This window comes from Aphelocoma coerulescens, chromosome 6 (assembly GCF_041296385.1).
Source record: "Aphelocoma coerulescens isolate FSJ_1873_10779 chromosome 6, UR_Acoe_1.0, whole genome shotgun sequence".
In the NCBI taxonomy this organism is placed as follows: Eukaryota; Metazoa; Chordata; class Aves; order Passeriformes; family Corvidae; genus Aphelocoma; species Aphelocoma coerulescens.
This window is the reverse complement of record NC_091020.1, coordinates 24278847-24298309: the sequence shown is the minus strand read 5'-3', so window position 1 is coordinate 24298309 and position 19463 is coordinate 24278847. Positions and strand designations below refer to the sequence as shown.

Here is a 19463-nt window from a genome sequence, read left to right as displayed (position 1 = left end):
CCTGCATCCAGTAGATAATTAAGTTTTTTCACTCCCACAGTTGCCTTCCTCAAGCTCTAACCTCAGGGGATTCCCACACTGCGAAGCTTCACCCCACACCAAGTATGCCTACAGGGTGAACTGTGCAACTTCTCCATTTCCAGGTTCTCCTTGGGAGCCTTCAGACAACACAACACAAGCTGCATTAAACTAGCACACTACTGGTAAAGCAGTTTCACATTAGTGATCGCAAATCCCCTCTGGGCCTCTGTCAAACGAACAGAAAGACCTAGAAAACTGTCAGTCCTGATTATGATGGAGAGGCTGGGTCCATCATATGGGATCAGAGCTTTAAGTGGGCTGTGATCCCTGTAAGGGTCACAGTAAAACACAATCACACTAGTACAGAAGGATCAGAGGCTGGCTTTCCTCTACACGAGATACAAGAAAGTCTCCTATTTCTCTTGCAAGGGAGCACTAAAACCTTTAGTAGCTGACATTGAGTCTGAAGTACACTGTACAGCATTTTTATTGAGAGATATAGACAATGATTTGGATTCGGATCTTGATTTCTCTAGGAGAAATCCCATCCACATAGCATAAGCAATTCTTCAATGCTAAGAGAAGGAAAAAAAAATACTCCCCGTGAGCAGTGTGAAGTTATTGAAATTCACTGTTTTGAAATTAGTGTTTTCAAACCTAACCACTCCAAAAGGCTCCAGGCAAATTAGAACATCAACAAGAAGATAGAAGTTATTCCCCATGAGGGTAGGGAACCAGCACACAACAAGACCAGATCACATCTGAAAAACAGCATAAATCCCATACCTCTACAACCATGTAGTCCACACGGTGAGCTACTCATAGTCCACTGCCCCAGCTTCCAGTGAGGAAACTCTTACTCCTCTACTCTGCTGGAGGAAAAGGAAGACCTAATGCAGTGAGTCTCCAAGGTACTTTGAGAGATTCTTCCTCACCCAATCCCCACACACTGCATGAAGACATTTAAATAAAAGCTGAATGTCAAAAAGCTTTATCTGTACACATACCTCAGTTACACAGCAGAGGAAAAAATAAACCCCACACAAATTCACAGAGCAAAATATATCACACTAATTTATCCACCTTGAATCAAAAACTTAGTGACACCCCTTGAAGTTCAAGTTAGAGCTACTGAATAACTCTAACTGACAATTCTGGCCTACTTTAACTAGTAAAAAATTGAACTGAAGCCTCTTTACTAGATGCCCTGTAATATCAACTGAATGTCCCTGTCTGCACTTGCTGTGTATGGGAATTGTAACTGTAAGAGTTGTTCTTGCTTCCAACAGAAAGATGTCCCAGGCAAGATAGGAAGAACTAAGCCTGCAGCTTGCCTAAAACCCACAGCCACACCTACTTTCAATGCCAGATTGTAAATTTTTATCAAGAACAGGCTCACACCAGCAGATCTTCTTCCTATTTGTAGGAATTTAGAAATCGCTGACAATTGCAATTCACAAGCAATAAAAGCAGGCAACTTGTCCTCCCATAACTGCTGCATGGAAAGGGGTCCTGCAGGCTGCACTTTGAACCCCCCAGTGCAAAGGGTATGCAGGACAATCTTCTGAAAGCCGGAGGTGGAGTCCTGGAAGAAAACCAGAAATGGCAAGATCCTTCTTAGAATTGTTGGCAGCAGAGTATCCAACCAAGGCAGAATCAGCATTTTTGTTGCCCTCTTTACTCATGAACAAATGGGGAAAATAAAGCCTTGTTCACCTCCACAGAGATCAGCTGTCAAGGCTCTGTCACATCACTATAAGAGATTATACCACCATAAAAAAACTCACTGTAAAGAAAACCCCACCTTTCATTCACACTTGCTGCGGAAAGAACCTCAAGGAAGCAGGAGCCCAGTCTCAAGGGCACAGTTCACCCTGCAGAGAGCAATGTTACCACACCGCTCTCATTTGACGAGCGGCTCCTTTTGGGACTGCCGGCAAACGAATGGTGCAATCCCAACAGAAAGCATTACAGAAAACATAACTATACAGATCTTTTGTGCTGAATGTATGCATTCATCTCCTGGCCCCAGTGCCTTTGGCTGGAGCAGAGCTCTTGCCTGGTTAATTAGTAACTGCAGCAGAGTCCTGTTAACTTGTAAACTCTTAGGGCCTCCACAATCATCAGGTTTCAGCTCCCAGATTGACAGGCATCACACTTACTCAGTCCTTCAAAATACAATTCCTTGATGAGAAGGGCTGTTGTTTCATAAACACTGAAATCATTATACCAAACAATTCACAAGTGAAATGCTTCAATATAAAGAGACACAATTAAGTCCCAACCACACAAGCTTTCTACACTTTGAGGTTTCTGTTTAATCTAGGGCTTCGATATTTTAAGACAAGTTGGTTACAAGACAAGTTGTTTTTCTAGTATTCTTTCACTAGTCCTTTTAAGCAGATATCATCACCAGTAGGTGAAGAGCAAGTCTGAGTCATGTTTTTAAATCAAAAAAAACCCACAAACACCCATGTAAGAACCCAATTTCAACACGCCAGCCAACTCAGACAAAGAAACACCTCTGGCATTACAGGTTGTGTACTACAACAACCCAATCCTCAAAGGCAAACAACTTACATGATGCCCCATAGACAGCATGGAAGCGTGGAAAATCCTGAAAATTACTCTTCACTTCAGTGAAAACTGTCTGTCTACCAAAACTCTGGAAGGCTCCCAGACAATTTTAACAGAAAACACAACAACAATGGCTCAAAGATTTCCAAGGGCCCCTATCTATGACCCTTCAGAGCAGAAAGCTACTACAGACAAAGCCACAAATAGGGAATAGAACACTTCTGAGTAAAGGAGGACAAAAAATGGAGTGAGTTAGTGGAGGCAATTTTTAAAGAATCAAAGCTGCATTATTACTGAGACCAAGAACGCAAAGATAAGCTGACCTGGCCACTGTGTTAAGAACATTTGGTACATGCAACTCCAGTGGCAAGTCATAAGAACATTCAGTTCCTCTCCAAGTATGATGGCTCTCACTGCCGTCTCTCCTTCTGCTATTGCAACTTCGTGTTTCAAGCTGGAGTGTCAAATAGGGACCTGGTTCTTCTATGCCCACTTTGCAGAAGACACTGTATGGCTTGATGTCCTGGAGTCCTAACATTAGAGGGGGTTTTGGTGGGTTTCTTGTTGGCGTTTGGTTTTGGGTTTGGAGGTTTCTTTAAGAAGCTATGGGAAAACTTCAGTTCCTCTGACTCAACTCATAACAACATGTTTTGCAGAATCAGAACTTTACTAGTCCATGTTGTACAAAAAGCTATTTAGAACACTATAGGAACACCTCACCTGTTCCAAGCCATCCCTTTCTCTTCCCTACGTCTACCTCTCTGTAAGACCACCTACACTGAGGTGATGAGGTCATCTCTTTCCCTTATAGTTCTTTAACCAGTCTTTCTCTTCATGCCCTTCTCAAGATGCTTTGTATACCATCACACTTAGCCCTAGTTTATTCCCAGCATAGCTTCTTCTACCAAATATTGGGCCATGCAGATTTCTTGGCCAAGCGAAAAGATGCATTCCTCCAGAAGAAGGTTAATGACAGATTTATGCGTCTCATTTTCTATGATTATAAATTGGTGAAAAGTGAAACAAAACCCCATTGCTTGATAGCCCTGAAATGACTCAGTGACCTTGGCAGGAGCCAGGCTGGATCAACCACCTGGTATGGACTGTTAGCCATGTGCTGTGGGCAGTAGCTCATTAGCACCAAGTATTTACACTCCTATTTGTAGCTGGTAGGCTGTAATTCAGGACCTTGTCAAATTAACGAGAGTGCCAGGTCGCACTCACTGGGGTATGGTTCAGAGTATCCTGTGTTGAGGGCTAGTTTTATAAGCTCCATTAGTGAAATTGGAAGGGACTCAATAGTTGAAGTGCAATTGGCCTACCTAGACTGGCAATTGCACCACAGCTCTGTAGAGGCACATAAGCAAATGCAAAAGTGAGCTCTTGCTAAATATTAATGCAAAAAAGCATAGCTGGGTGGTGGATAGACTCGCTCGACACTGCTCAGCCACTGCTTTCACTCTCTGCCTACTTGATCCTGACTAAGTTGCTGTAAGACTGACTTAGGACTCCTAATATTGAGAAGACATTAAATGTTTAAAAGAGGTGAAGTAGTGAAACTACTTTGAATCCTCCGGGTCTTAATTCCTGTGCAGTGGGATGTGTGCCCTCCAAGTGAGCAAGACAAAATCTGACACCAGACAACACCAGGAAGATGAGTAGATCTTGTCACAGTTATTAGTGGCATTGACGCTCCAAGTTAAGCAGCCTAATAACCCCCACAATACTTCCCCTCACTATAATGATTCCTTCAATAACACAGGAAGGGGACTCGGGCTCATAACACATATGAAGTGTGAGGTGGCTCACGTCCTCATTTCCTAAATTACCAGCTAGAGTGATACCATAGCCTGACAAAACAAAACCTACCTTTGGATGGCTTCATACATAACTGACAATCAGAAATGTACTTCTAGACCCACCTTTCTCTGCCGCTAGCACTACACAGCTACAGACAGGAGACATCCACTACTGGTGTTTGTTTCTGTGCAGGAGCTGACAAAGGTTCAGTGTTGATCAGACATACTCACAGAGAGAAATAAGCATCTAGGGCTATTTAATAAAGACAGTATCTTTAGTCCCAGAACTTCCTGAATCACAGCCTGATGAGATCAGTAAGCTTCTGTAGGGAACAAAATAAATTGGCTCTTTTCTAATACTTTCTCTAAGCAGCCCCAGCCATTGTCAGAAGTGACCTGCTGCAGAGGATTCGCTGTTATTGTTCTTATGCCCTCAGAGTCAACTGAAGTTCACTGAGAAAATGTTCTGCTCCACAGAACCTCGTGTCAGCAGAGAAAAAAAAGAAACTCAAAAAAATTCTCAGATCTGGAAGGACACTGCAATGGTTAAACTACCTGATCAGTTTCCCACACTAATGAGTTTGCTGATAAGTTGACATTCTACTTCTTCGGTCTATCCTGCTCCAAAACTGGCTGTGAAATGCTGTTGGCTGCACAGACTGACTTGAAGTTTACGTCTGTGCCTATTACAGATAACATTTACAGACACAGAGAAAGCAGATAGGAGCATGGTTCACTTGTGGTGGAATTCACTCCCATCAGCTTCAGCACAGGAAAGCATTTGCTAACTGAGCAAACAGCTGAGGGGAGAAAAAAGCAACTTCTTGTGTTTGTCGAACGACAAGAGTTGCGAACAATCGGTTAAATAGCAATCAAAGAATCATATCCAACATGGGCATCAAACTCAAACCTCTACTGCTTAAGCCATTCAATTCACTTACTCCTCTCCCTGCCAGCCACCTGAAAGATGTTTCTTCCTACTCTCAGCAGCAGAAGGAGTCCCCAGCTGGGCTCCTCACCAAGGCTGCTCTCCTAGTAGCCTCTATTCTCCTGGTCCCTATAAAACGTTCCCAGTCAGGAGCCCAGGAAGAACTGGAGCTGTTCCCTGATGCATTCCCCTTGGCGCCTCTCCCTCAGCATACCAGCAGGAGGGCTGCCTGCAGTAACCCACATCCGCTGCTCTCCAGTGGAACGAGCACGCATCCCCCAGGAGCTCTGCAAGGCCAGCAAAGCTCTTGGCAGTGCAGTACCTGCGGGTGCTGCGCTGTCAGACAGCCAAGGAACAGTTTGTCACGAGGCAACCCCCACCCCCACATGTAATTTTTGTTCAGGGAATAAATCTGCAGGCATAGCATGCTAAGACTTCTGTTTCTTGGTGGCAAATTCCTTCCCACCTACCACTCCCCTACTCTCTTCACAAAGTCTCCACACTGGACCTCCTCAACACCCTCTCTCTGTAACATGAATTTCCCCAAAAGGATCGGAGGAGGTGCCTTTTATTAGCTAAGCAGCCTTGAAAACGATATTGTTTTCCAAGAAGTTTTACGTGCCTTTCATAATCCCAGAAAGGATTTACGTTGTTTCTTCCACTTTCTCGTAATGCTGCAGTCACAGGGTTACACGGAAAATGCACCCAGGAGACAGTCAACCTGCTAGATAAACTAGAAAGTGAGCATTCAGAGCTACTAAATCAAAGTTACTCAAGGGTAGACTGGACTCAGATTCAGCAGGTCATAAAACTTGAAAGGAACCAGTAAAGAAGCCACCTACAAACCTGGATTAGAGCTGCACCAGAAAGGTAAGTGACCTAATAACAAAAAAAAAACTCCTCAGACCAAGTGACCTAATAACAGAAAAAAAACCCCTCAGACCAACAACAGTGACGCAGAACTTTGGATCCCTAGGCTAGGAATTACTTGCTATCCTACCTGTTTCCAAAAAGAGGATCTCTATGCTCAAAAGAGAAGTAGGTCTAAGTATTCTTCTCTGCACTCAAAAGTCAGAAGTTTATGTTTCAGGCTGCTGGGGCTTGGTTTTCTTTCGAGGGGGAAGAGGAATGAGGAAAAAAATGGACATTTTTCCCCAACATCCACTCTAAATACAGCCACCAAACATACATGCTACTAAAACCAGACAATACAAGAACAACAGAGCCTGAAGAAACTATCAATCAAGCTAAATACATTGTTTTTAGGAAAGACAGATCTTCTAAGGTCCAGTTGGCAATGATTTTAATAAGGAATCCAGGAGTTTTCTCAAGGCTGCCATGTGATCCAGAAAACAAGAGCTCAGAACTGCTGCACAGTTATTGTGGCTTCTTTGCAACAGGTTAGTAAGCTCAGATCTGTAGTATAAAATAATAGTGGAAACAGATATAAATAAGATCAAAACATATGACTCAAAGTTCCCAGATAAGGAGAACTCCAACTGAGAAACTGCTGCCCTCCAAAGCCATCCAGGCCACCAGGAACACAGCTGTACAATGGCTTGCAGAAAGTGGGCCAATCTTGAAATATTAGTATTACAACATGAGGCTTTTCAAGCCGAATTTTTGTAGCTCCAGCAGACAGGGAGCTAGAAATAGAAAGCTTTGGATTTAGGATCACACATGCAGAGATCTGCCTGCGAAAAACACCAAGAGCAAGTGCCAGAGAACATTTAAGCAGAGACCTAGGAAGACTGTCAAAAAGGAACAGAAAACAACAACAACAACAAAAAGCAGGTCCACACACATGTTGACAAGAAAAAGGAGATCTGTGGAGACAGTTCACCAGCTTCTTTCTAAAAATGACTCTGTGGCTCTTTTACTCTCTGCTGCAGATTAGGAGCCACGACACAAATCAATCCTGGAACAGGTAACGCCTTGCTCCCCTTCACAGCAACAGCCAACATCAGATTAGCTCAGAGCGAACTCATTTCAAAAGAGATACCTCTTTGCTCTGAGCAAAGTCAGGCAGGTCCTTTCCTCAGCCAGTGGAAAAGGTGCCTTAGACTCCCTTGCATTAAATTTGAATGATTGAATTCAAGTTAAGCACTCAGCCTGCTCAACCTGTAGGCAAGTGGATTTGACAGCTCTGGTAAAGGTTTAAGGTCTGTTTTTAGAACAGAAAAATTGCACCTATTTCAAAAGCTATTTATTTATTTGCAAGTAAACCATGCTTTTTAGAGGAGAAGCTTGTTTGTGGGCTGCTTCAGGAATCATGTTTATTCACACTTTAGGAGACTTGAGCGGCAAGGGAGTGGGAACGTGCTGAAGCTCTTTTAAAATTAAGTTTCTTGCCTGGCAGCGTGGAAGTGAAACAGATACTTATTTTACAATTGTGGTCAAAGAATGTTAACAATAGCCCACCACCAAATCCTCCAGCTGTTCAGCCTAAGCACTTAGAAACAACTACAGAATTACCCATTTCATCTTCTGCAACAGCATAAAGATGCATATCCTGCCATGCTTGGCTTTTAATCTCCTCCCTGTAAGCTTCCATTCCATATTTAGGTTAAGAATGTTTTGCTTCTGCCCAAAATGTGAGTTTCAAAACCCCACCCACCCAGCTAATTATCAAAAAAGAAACCATCCTCTCTCCTCAAATCAATTAAAAGTATTACCTGACAGCACTATCACATGAGCTGCCTGTTGCACCCAACAGTGGTAGCAGGGGCCTGGCTATCAAAAAAAGACACACTTGTGAGTTTTGAAGCAAGCTGGCTGTGGCAGAAGATCACTGATGGGAAGGGAATGATTAAAAACTGTAAGCTTATTTATTTCCAACACTCTACTGGAGAGTAACATGCAATTTGATTCTCGCCCTTAATTTGTACATTCTCATGGGAATTTGGCAAGGTTGCTCTGAAGAAGAAAGTTGGAAGAGCTCTTGCAAAAGACACCGCGCTATGCCAGATCAAGCCAGCTATCAGTTATTTACATTCATTTCAAAGGACACAAAGGAAGCCACTTATTTCCACTATATCTGCACTTTTTAAAGAGAAACCAGTTAAGACAGAGCTGATCCTAACACAGGGCTTGCCCATACAGACCAACCAGCATAGCGACTCTGGAGTAAACATTTAAGTATGCTCAAATGAGCCTGAATTAATTCCCAACTACAGAGACTATTCCAGGATTCAGCTACCTCAGGAGGGAACACAGACGTTAGGAAGTGATCCTGAACTTGTGCTACTGGGATGTTTCCTAGCACAGGTAAGAGAAGCCCTCTGGCTACCAGGGAAAGTGATCTCCAGTCTGCACCTTCCAAGCCATCCAGGAGAATTGTTAAGAAGCCTATTTGAAGCACCAGTTTCAGGAACTGTAAGGAGGCATTTGGCTTAGCCACACTCGCAGGATTAAAGCACACACCTAATTCTCCCAGCTGTTAAATAAAAGGACTGCTATGCTAACACACAGGAGTGCTAGCATACTTTCAGACAAGGGAAATAAACATCTATTTCTTCAGACACATTGCTGCACACAGAACTAAAAAACACCTACAAGTCTCTAAGAACCCTATTGTGCTATCTGGAGTCTGAACAACAGGGACTGAGGGGAAGAAGAACCACCCTCTACTTGCACATGCAGCAAAATCCACCTTAACCACCCAACAATTAAGTGACATCCCTGACTTTCCCACATCCAAGCTGCAGATCCTGCAGCATAGAAACCACAGCCAAGGGAGGCTCTCCCTCATCTCTCCTTCAACACCTCCAAAACCAAGTAAGACTTCCCCATCTCTACACACAGACTGAAAGAGATAAAGATAACCACTGCTGCACTGGTCAGTAAAAAGCAGGAGTATGTTCACCTTCTAGCCACAAAGATGAAATAAAGATGAGGTAAGCCTCCAAATCCCCAATATTGAATTAAGCAGGATGAAGAAGATCAAATGCCATGACACCAGAGCTTAGCATGTGGACAAAACAGCACCTGAAGCTTAAGCTGCAATTTAAACTTATCTGGAAAGAACATTCACCAATCCACAAAGTTCTTTTCAAGGTTACTTTTGCAGTTAATAAAAGGTGAACTCAAATATTCCCCACTAGATTTCCCCTCTCAAGCAAATCACCTCCCAGGAACCACGCTGTTCTGTGGTACTTTGATCAGATCTCCCTGGGTATGAACAGTCTGGTGGCACTCCAAATGGCCTTTTTCCAGCACAGGAGTCCACACAACCAAACTGTCTGAAATTTCACTTAACAGCTACTTTGAAAGCTCCCTCCTGCACAGGCCATAGAACATTATTATTTGGCTTGCAGGCAAGAACAGACATGAAAAGAAAAACAAAAATAGGTTTTTCCTTTCTCATAAGCAAGAGCTTCTAACAAGAATTAAGATGCATTTGTCAAGTCACCACCACCTACAATTAAAACAAAGGCAGAAAGCCCCAGTCCCGTTCTGACGCAGCTAATACCCAAGCTACACCAAAGAGGTAGAAAGGGTCACATCTCTGCTGAGGCTGTGGTCCTGAGGCACAAGGAAGCCTGGGAAAAAAGAGCTGTAACTCTGAAGTGCAGCACCGACAGGTGCTTTGGAACATATTTTAAGACACTGAAATGATTTATGAGTTACAAGATCAAAGTGTCAATCAAAGTAACTAGAACACGAGCAGGGAGCTGAGGTCGGCTGGCTGAGCCTATGAATGGAGCTAAAACGCCTTGTTTATCTCAGCACGTGTGTGCACTGAGCCTGAAAGGCACCCGAGCAGCCCACCCACTCCTCCCCATCAGGCCAGCTGAAAAAGCACAGAGAAGACACAGCCAAGGAATGGGCGCAGATTCCCGTCAGTGGTTCTCACTATAACGGACAGATGAGTGGAAAAAGCAAGAAAGAAAACAACCTTGCTTGGCACTACGCCCACACACACATCCCAGTGCAGTGGGGGAAAAAAGGCTGGGGGCACATCCCAGCCGTGGATCAGCTTTCTGGCCCAGGGAACGAGCAGATCTGGCAGATGCCTAAATACTGGTCACTCACTGTCCGGAATGCACCTTCCCACACCCCTCCGCGAGCAGGAGCCCCAGAGGCCCCCCTGCAGAGCTCCCTTGCTGCAAGTAGGTAGATGCTGACCCCACCGCGCACCCGCCACAGGCACGAGCCCACCTTTCTTGAACTCCTCCAGCATGGCATCGAGCTTGGTGTCATTGAAGACAAAATGCAGCGGGTGGTTGTAGAAGCGGGTGATGGTCTTGAGTGGCGTGCAGTCATCGGGGTCCACAAAAGCCAGGTCCTTAACAAAGAGCAAGTCCACAATGTTGGAGCGGTCACCCTCAAAAACAGGGATGCGGGTGTAACCGCTCTCCATGATCTCGGACATAGTGTTGAAGTCGAGCACAGCCTCGGCGGCGATCATAAAGCAGTCTCGGAGGGGAGTCATCACGTCCTCCACAGTCTTGGTGCGCAGTTCCAGGGCTCCTTGGATAATGTTGAGCTCCTCCTTGACTAGATCGTTATAAGGGTCGGTGACCCGCAGCATCTCCAACAACTTCTCACGGTTATAGACCGTGCCGATCTCCTGGCCCAGGACACAGTCCAGCAATTTGCTGACAGGGTAGGAGGCCGGGAAGGTCATCATCATGAAAAACTTGGTGAGGAAGATGGTGTTGGCGCCCACGGCCAGGCCGTGCCGAGAGCAAATAGCCTGCGGCACGATCTCGCCGAAGATGACGATACCGATGGTGGAGACCACCACGGCCACCAGCCCAGAGCCGGCAATGTCATCCAGCAGGATGGTAAGCGTGGTGTTTACCAGGACATTGCCCAGCAGGAGGGAGCACAGCAGGTAGTTGCCCTGACGCCGCACAGGCTCAATGCGCTTGGCATAGTTCTTCTCTTTGTCCGTGCCACAGTTCTGCACGATGCGCAGCTCCATGGGGTCCAGGGCCATCAGGCCCAGGTTGAGGCCACTGAACATGCCCGAGAGGCACAAGAGGAGTGAGATGAAGATGACCTGCAGCCAGAAGGGCAGCAGGAACTTCTTCTCCTCGCCCACAATCATCTTGGTGTCCTCGCCGTCATGGTAGATCCAAGTGGTCTCACCCCAGGGCGGGGGTCCCGCCGGCCCCTCGGCGCTTGCCAGCCCTCCGGGAGCCCCGGGCCCCAGGGCAGCGGCGGCAGGGGCTGAGACGGAGGTGCACAGGTAGTAGGACTTGCTCTTCTCCGTTTTGCGCAGGGGCTTAATCTCGATCTCGATGATGCCCGAGGTGCGGCGGTTGAGCACGATGTGCGGCAGGATGATGATGTCCGACGTGCGGATGCCGCAGCGCTGCGGGGCCCCGCCGCTGCCCGCCGATCCGCCGCCGCCCCCGCCACCGCCGCGACCCGCCGGCCCCGCCGCCGCCCGCCCGCCCCGCCGCCGCTCGTGCTCCGTGAAGGCGATGCGCGACCACGTCTCGTTGTTGATGTTCTGCCCGTAGACCCGCAGTTTCACCCGCGTCCGCTCGCTCACCCGCAGCGCGCCCCCCTCCATGAAGGAGACGTCGTCCGTGTCCTCCAGCCGCAGGCCGATGATCACCGTCTCCTCCGCCGCCGGCGGGGGCACGACGGCGGCGGGCGGCGCGGCAGCGGCAGCGGCCGGGGGCCGCCGGCCCAGGCAGCCGCCGAGCAGCAGCAGCAGCAGCAGCACCCGCGCCCCCCGGCCGCCCCCCGCCATGTTCCCACCGGGCAGCGCGGCCATCTTTAGTCAGGGCTCGGCGCCGCCGCGGCCCCGCATCACCGCGCGGCGCCTGCGGCGTGCCCCGGCTCCCCCGGCGGCGGCGGTGGCGGCGGGCGCGGCGGCGGCGGCGGCGGGGGAGGCGCGGGCTCGGCTGCCCGCGGGACCCGACGGGCGGCGACTGCCGGGCCGTGCCGACCAGCGCCGCCTCTACCCGCGCCCGCCCCGCCCCGCCCCGCCCGCCGCGCGGGGGAGGGGCCCAGACTGGGAGCAGCCAATCAGCGCCAGGCCGCGCCCCCGCCGCGCCCCGCCCCCGCTCCTGCCCCGGGGGCGCGTGACTCCGGTGTGTACGCCGGGCGCGCGGGGGCGGGGCCGGCCACCAGGCCGCGGCCAATGGCGACGGCGCTCGGGGCAAGAGGGGGCGGAGCCTTAGGAGGGGCGCGACCAATGGGGGTGCGGTGCGGCCGGAGCGCCCGGCGCTCGGCGGGAGCGACCCCGGGAGCGCCCGCGCCGGGGCACGGGGCGGCCGAACGGGCCGGGCGATCCGGCTCTCCCCACTCCCCCCGCCGCTCCCGCCCGGCCCACGGCGGCCTCCCCTCGGAGCCGCCGCGCCGCTCGCCCCCTTCAGCGGCCCGGGAGCGCCGCCCCGCGTCCCCGCGCAGCACGGGTCGGCGGTCGCGCAGCGCCCCCTTGCGGCCCCGCTGCGCCTCGCAGGCCCAGCCTAACGGGGCGCATCCCGGTGCGTCCCGCCGCGATCTGCTGCGGCGGGGGCGGCTCTTTCAGCCGTGCCCGTTCCCCGGTCGGCCCCGAGCCGCCGCCGGTGCAGTACCGTGCGACGTTCAGAAATCGAGCCGTCACACTGCGGCCCCCGGGCACCGTCCGCCCCGACATCTCCTCAGTTGCGTCGCGCCTGAGAGCGGAATTAACCATTAAATACTGAATACGGACGGGCCGCGCTCCTCCCTCACCTCTGCTCTGCTCCGCCGCCCCGTGCCGGGGCGTGGGGCGGGCGGGGCCGGGGTTTGGAGCTCTCGTGGAGAACGTCCGAAGCCGCCCCGGTTGTCCCGCTCCGCTCATCCTCAGTGCATGGATGCACGGAGGGCCGACAGCCCCGATTCAGGAAAGCACCTGTAAACTACCGTGTGCCATGTCCCACCGCCCCGAGAGCCCGGCTGTTCCCAAGGCCGCGGCTGCTGTCCCAACACACACCCCACACCCGGTCATCATCTCTCCATGTCCATCGGTCATGAAGGAGCCAGGAAACAGTTCAGCATCCTGGACAGACAGAGACGAACAGCCATGGGAGCAGCCATCGTGGCTTGTAGTGGCTGACACCCTTTAGAGGAGGTAAAACAACCTCCCTTCTGTTTAAGTGATTGGAAAATGGAAGAATAAGTTGTGCAGGGCAACCCAATACAGTGTGGAGCAGAGCACAGTGCTCTGGGGGCTGTAGTCACAGCCAAATCTCCAAATCTCATTCAGCTCATCCTGAGGGAGTTCTGCAGGCCTGGTTCCCCAGGGAGGTGACAGGTGTCCCTGAGCCACAGCGGCACCCTGCTAACCACAGTGAACAGGGACTCAGGAATCCCTTCTCTTTCCCCTCGGAGTGAATCAGACCATCACAACTTCTGGCTGCTGCCATCACAACACCCTGTCTGCCTGCTGAGGGAGGACACCAATGCTGCAGAGCTTCACACTAGGAGAACAGGATTTGGGCCATCTCTACAATCACCAAAATACACAGACTGGGGTGTTGGACAAATTATGTTGAAGTTCCTCACATGGGATGGGGCTGCAGGACTCCTCTTTTCATACATTGGTGGCTGAAAACCCCAAGACTGTGCGTGCACAAGCAAAGCCAGGCAGAGAGAACACCACTGCATCAACAACCTGGTGAAGACCTCTAATGCTCCACATCAAAGTCAAGTTCTCTTAGCTGCTTCCTCCCTGACATGCTGAGAACTTGGGAAAAACACAGTGCTATGCAAATGCAGTGGCATTTAAGCTGTGGCCTTTTTCTGTATGCACAGAGAGGGGATCTCGCTGTGGGTGCAGCTCTTCCCAGGCAAGTTGAAAGGCCAAGCCAGGGAAGCATGTCTTTTTAATGAAGGGATTTGCAGCTAGGACCCCTCTGCCCCACCTGCTCTACCGTTCCCACTGGGAAGACTGTCTTTGATAGCAGGAGCTAATTGCTGCAAACCTCCCAGGATGAGCTACTGGGGACTTGGATGAAGTCTTTGTAAGTAATCCAGGAAGAGGGCTGGGGGTGGGGTGTGTGTATTAAACAGCTTCTTCCTCCCAAGGTCCCATCAGTGAGGTCATTCCACAAAATTTCACAACAATTTCAGGGGTCCTGAACACCTGGACCCTCCTCAGCTGCTGCTAGTGTCACTGCAGAGCATCCTTGGCAACAGCCCATGTTTGTTTTTGAACCCAAATTTTATTGGGTTTTGCTTCTTAACTTCCCTCATGCCACAGCAAGATGATGTTTAAGTGGCAGAGATGGGAAATTTGGTCCCTCTTGGAAAATCACTGTGTGAGGAGGGGTGGAAATGGTCCCTCATTTCTAAGTTTAGCTGTTCAGCAGCCCCCAGCTTTTCCCAAACACCTTCTGTGGGCCAGGTCCTGTGGGATTCATGCTGGGCAGCAGGAATGCAGCCCACCACCTCCCACCACAGCCTCAAAGCCCTTGCACCTTGCTCTTTGCCTACTGTGGGATGCAGCTGGACACGTTTCTGCTTTTCCAGAATTGCTGTATTTCCCTGCAGAACTCTGCAGGTGTGATGCCTGCAGGAGACTCAAGGCTTTCAAACTAGATGGGAATCCGGGGGAAAACAGAAACCTCAGTGGCACTGCACAAGGAAGGAGAGAGCAATCCCCATCTCCTGGAATGGGCTGCAGGGCTGCTAGTGGGACAGACTGTCCCTGCCTGTGTGCCCAAGCCACAGAGCCACTGCCAGCCCCACAGCGAGGGGACCCACAGGATGGGTCCTCACTGCAACCAGGCACAACCTGCCCCACCAGCCCTGCCAGGGAAGCACAGCACCCCCAGCCCTGAGGCAGCCACAAGCACACAGCCTTTGAGCTCAGACGTTTATTTGCTCTCAGGTAGAAGATGTCCCTGGGGCCAAGTCCTCTCACCCCGCTGGCTTCCAACGGTGTGGGGGCACCACTTGCCACTCAGCAGCACCCTGGGGGACCACAGGTGCCACCAGGACAGCAGGCAGGACCTGGGGCTGTCAGCCACTCCAGCAGCTGGAAGGGATCACGGATCTTCTCCTGGAGGGCAGAGAAAAACCCAGGGCAGGATCAGGCCAGTGGGAAGCAAGAGGCACCTGAGAAAGTGGCATTTGCCCCTCGCTCAATCCCTGCCAGCAGAGCAACCCAAGCAGACCCTCCTTAGCTATCATGGGGGGCAGCTCCTGAGTCACCCCAGCTGCTTTTCCCTGCGGCGAGGAATAAGCCAAGAGCTTGTCTGGGACTTTGGCTCTCCTTTTATCTGAGAAATGCCTCCTTGGACAGAGATCTGAGAAAATCTCCCCTTCCTAAGTACAAGGCTGTATTTCAGGGATACGCAGCTGCAGGGTGTTATCTCCCTTGTCTCTCCTGGCCCATCTACAGGCCAGAGGGACCACCAAGGAGAAGGGAGAGGCTTCCAGCAGATAGAATGCTTTGTGCTGCAGGGTCAGGGCTGGCAGTGAGGGCCAGCTTGCTCTTCCATCAGCCGCCGCGGGAGCAATGGGCAGAAAAGAACTGTGAGGATGGGCCATCAGCTCCCTGGGGCAGGCTGTGCACAGCCATGCCCTCAGGAGAAGGATGACTCCCCTTGGGAAACCTCAGGGAAGTCCAGCTGTCAGCCTCACCAGTCTCCATGGATATGTTGCAGTGGTTAGAGAAGACCCCCCTTTGGAGAACTCCAGCTTGGGTAGGGGTACACTTTGTCCTGACTCAGGCACCAGGCACCACTCTTGGTGTCCCATGAGCTCCTGCCCAGCCCAGAAGCACTCAGGTGTCTTGGTATCATGCCACAGCCCCTCTGATACCCCAGGGCAACTCTGATGGCATGGGACACCCATGTCCCAATTCCTTAGCCCAGCCACGGAGCTGCCTTCTGCCAACCTTCACTCCCTTGTGACAGCAGCCCTGCAGTGCTGCGGCATTGGTCCCGCCAGCTTGGATCAGGAACTCCCCCGCAAACCTGGAGCTCTGCAAGATCGCAGCCATCTCAGCATCCACGTCCACCACCTCTCCTTCCTGGGGGCAGAGGAATGGTCACAGGCCTGGGGTCCTGGATATATGTCCCAGGGGCTCCAGCCACTCAGCCAGATGATGGGGAGAGTGAAAGCAGGGGCACATCTTGGCCCAAAACCTGAAGAAACACCCGCAAAACCCAAGCTTCTGGGAAGCCACCATGGATGTCCTGCTTCTACCTTTACCACAATGCAGCGCATGCATCTGTCTCCCTTTCCTGTCCATTTGCACTCCCCTGGGTTTACACAGCCCCTCTGCTCCCACCCACCACCCCCTCCACCAAAGCTTGCCCCCCAGATCACAGAGGATGCTGCTGAGTAGCAGCTTCATCGGCTTTAACCCTTCCCTGCAGAGCCCCAGCACGTCTCCCCTCACCTTGAAGGTGAAGTTGGCATCAAACACCAGTTCTCGCTCGTGCCCCATGATCCCGCCTTTGTAGATGACCTGTCCTGGCCCAGCCTGGGTGCCACCCGGCACCTTGAACAGGCGGAAAGTTGCAGAAACAAAGCGGCAGTCACCTACAAGGGAGAGGGTGGTGGGTTGGGCACTGAACACCTGGGTTGGGATCCCAGCAGAGCTCCCCACAGCTGTCCAGAGCTGACACGGCCTGGCTGGATCCTCACCAACAATGCCCTCCAGCTCCTTGTTGCCAATGGTGATGGGGCTGGCGGTGACCAGGCATGGGGGGCTGAACCCCACCTCCTCAGCAATGCTGTACAGGTCTCTCCAGTACAGGGCTCCTGCCAGGCATTCTCCTGGAACGAGACCACAGTCATGGGGGATGGAGGCAAAGGTCCAGTCCCCCCATGCCATGTCACCCCCATCCCACAGCCCTACGCACCCCACAGCACCCGGTGCCTCCGGACGGTTTCGCTCAGGCGCTGGCTGGCATAAATGTCACTGAAGTACATCTCTCCCCCAGGCTGGAAGGCAGCAAGGAGTGAAGGGAGACCTCAAGAAGCAAAGGGATGAAAGGGGCAGGGAGAATTGGGAATCCCCTAATCCTACCCTTCTTGGGACCCTCTGCAGAGATGCCCTCCCCTGACCCCATCCTGCACCCCTGCCTTACTGGATCCCATTTGTTGCTTCTCAGTGGCACGCCAACAACAGGGCCACCCCAAGCCTGCTTTGGTGCCACAGGCCCCAGCCCACCATCACCTTCAACACACGGAAGGCCTCCTGCAGCACAGCCCTCTTGTCAGGGGCAAGGTTGATCACGCAGTTGGAACTGTGGAGGAGGAGACCAAGGCTTATTTGCAGCCTCTTACACACTTAACACCACCAGCTGCTGTGTGTCCCATTGCTTCACACAGGATTTGGAAACACCAATGAAAAGCGCAGTTTATACTCCCAGACTCTAGCCCAGACTCTGGCTTGGGATTTCCCTTTTCCTAACACATGCTTCTGAAGCAGGTGACGCATTGGGATGCAGGCCCAGCCCACAGCCCCAGGAAGCAGCAGGACTAGGGGTGACTGTGCCCTGCACGGCACCTACATGACAATATCGTAGCTCTCATCAGCCAGCCCGGCATCACCCAGCTTCTCCATGTAACCATGTAAGAACTCCACGTTTGGCTTCCGGTAGCCAAACTTATCCATGTGGTAGGCAATGTGCTTCTTCGCCACCTCAACCTGGCAGGAGGGAGGAAGGGAACAATGTGGGGGGGTTGCTGGGAGGATGAGGGGGAGCCCCAGATCTGTGCCGTACTTGGCCCTCAGTCATATCTATCCCGGTGACGTGGCCCTGCTCCCCAACCAGCTGGCTCAGCAGGTAGCAGTCCCTGCCGCTGCCACTGCCCAGGTCCAGGATCCAGCACGACGACAGGCACTCAGGGATCACCAAACCGCAGCCGTAGTACCTGGGTGGATGCAGAGCTGAGCAGGGTGGAGGTGCCCCACGGCACAGCCGAGAAGGGGCTGCAGCCCATGGGGATATGGCAATGGAGGAGAGACCCTGGGGTTTACCTGGCCACCACCTCTTCATGGACACGCTCCAGAGCATCTCTCACTGCCTTGGGAAGGGGCCTGGCTGAGGTGGTGCACACATTGGTTTTGAGGTCCTCTGACTTCTGCAGCTCTTTGCCATAGTAATCCTGAGATGGGAAGGACAGAGGCCACTAAACTGTGGCAAGCCATGCCCTGGGAGCTCCCCATGCTCCAAAACATGGGGCCCATGCCTGCACTTGGCCTGTACATGCCCGCATGTCCTCTGGCACTGGCACTTTCATTTCCACCCAGCCAAAAACTATGCCAAGATCAGGCATCCCCTTACCCCCATCCTCCCCAGTTCCCTTTGCTCACATGCACAGATGTGTTTGTGCAGGAGGGAATTTAATTCCCATTTGCAGTAACTTTGCAGGCTGCAGCCACCATTTTTCTGGCCGAGAAGGGTGCAGGGAACGAGGGCAGGGAAATGCCGGGTTGCTCAGCCCCCCATCCCTGTGTGCAACAGGAGCAGAGCTGCCAACTGCACCTGACATTTTTGTCTGGGCCCCGAAACAAACATTATCCTCTGGCAGCATCAGGAACCCTGGCACAGCCCAGGCACACACGCCCTGCCCAACTGCCCCATCCCTCTGCCAGTCCCCATCCGCGCCCGTCACCTGCACATCCTGGTGGATCTGCTCTCCGCAGGGAGTTGCCACTACAACGAGAATGTGGGGCTGACACCACAGAGGTGGGCACCACACCAGGTCCTCCCAAGAGCTCTGAATCCCCCTCTTCCCCACTTTTTGCTCTCCCCCAGCAGAACCGAGACCACCCCCCCCCAAAACTTGCAGACTAGTAGGATGCTCCAGGGGGCACCTGGCAACATATCCCCACCCCAAAAAAACCCCAGTCCCAGCTGCCCTCGAGAGATGAGTCCCTGTAGGGTAAATCCTCCCTCCCCTGCTTTGCGGGGAGCCCTTGGCCCCGAGGGCAGCCCCAGCACTCCCCACAGAGGCCCTGGGCTGCCTTACTGCCTCCAGCCGCAGTGCCTCAGCTGGACTTTGCCCAGCCTGGGCCTCGCTCCTCCCCGACACCCTGTGCTGTCCCGGCATCCTGTGCTGCCCAGGCCTGGCTTCCGCCCTGACACTGGCTCCCGCCTGCCCAGGCCCCTGGCACCCGGCCCCGCAGGCGCACAGGCACAGTGAAGGCTGCTGGCCCTGCTCCCGTGGTGGGCACGCTGCCGTCATTC

The 19463-nt window shown here is 51.9% G+C and overlaps 2 protein-coding genes across 4 annotated transcripts in view; both read right to left on the bottom strand.

Annotated features, from left to right (window-relative positions):
* Positions 1 to 12058, bottom strand: part of CNNM2 (cyclin and CBS domain divalent metal cation transport mediator 2) — a 119284-nt gene extending 107226 nt beyond the window's left edge. The window contains exon 1 of the mRNA XM_069019922.1: positions 10486 to 12058. Coding sequence (XP_068876023.1) covers positions 10486 to 12058 — 1573 coding nt within the window. The remainder of the gene's footprint in view (positions 1 to 10485) is intronic.
* Positions 12059 to 15113: 3055 nt separating this feature from the next.
* On the bottom strand, positions 15114 to 19461 carry AS3MT (arsenite methyltransferase). 3 transcript variants are annotated; one of them, XM_069019921.1, is made up of 11 exons: positions 19218 to 19359; positions 18889 to 18929; positions 18251 to 18378; positions 17994 to 18144; positions 17781 to 17917; positions 17444 to 17513; positions 17127 to 17208; positions 16909 to 17040; positions 16661 to 16803; positions 16154 to 16288; positions 15114 to 15313 (listed from the first exon to the last, which is right to left on the bottom strand). In XM_069019921.1, exons 1-11 carry the CDS (start codon positions 19324 to 19326, stop codon positions 15215 to 15217), a joined length of 1227 nt encoding a protein of 408 aa, XP_068876022.1. In that variant the 5' UTR covers positions 19327 to 19359; the 3' UTR covers positions 15114 to 15214. The 3 variants fall into 3 exon arrangements, with proteins under 3 accessions (XP_068876022.1, XP_068876021.1, XP_068876020.1); XM_069019920.1 differs by having other exon boundaries at positions 19246 to 19300; XM_069019919.1 differs by lacking the exon at positions 18889 to 18929 and having other exon boundaries at positions 19246 to 19461.
* Positions 19462 to 19463: the final 2 nt, after the last annotated feature.

Bases quoted from the DNA above. Each gene is read 5' to 3' on its own strand.
- AS3MT (XM_069019919.1), bottom strand. From the start codon at position 19,461: ATGACGGCAGCGTGCCCACCACGGGAGCAGGGCCAGCAGCCTTCACTG. The intron at 18,145-18,250 runs GTAAACCCCAGG...GCATCCACCCAG, and splicing joins CATGAAGAGGTGGTGGCCAG to GTACTACGGCTGCGGTTTGG. The intron at 17,918-17,993 runs GTACGGCACAGA...CCCTCCTGCCAG, and splicing joins TAGATATGACTGAGGGCCAA to GTTGAGGTGGCGAAGAAGCA.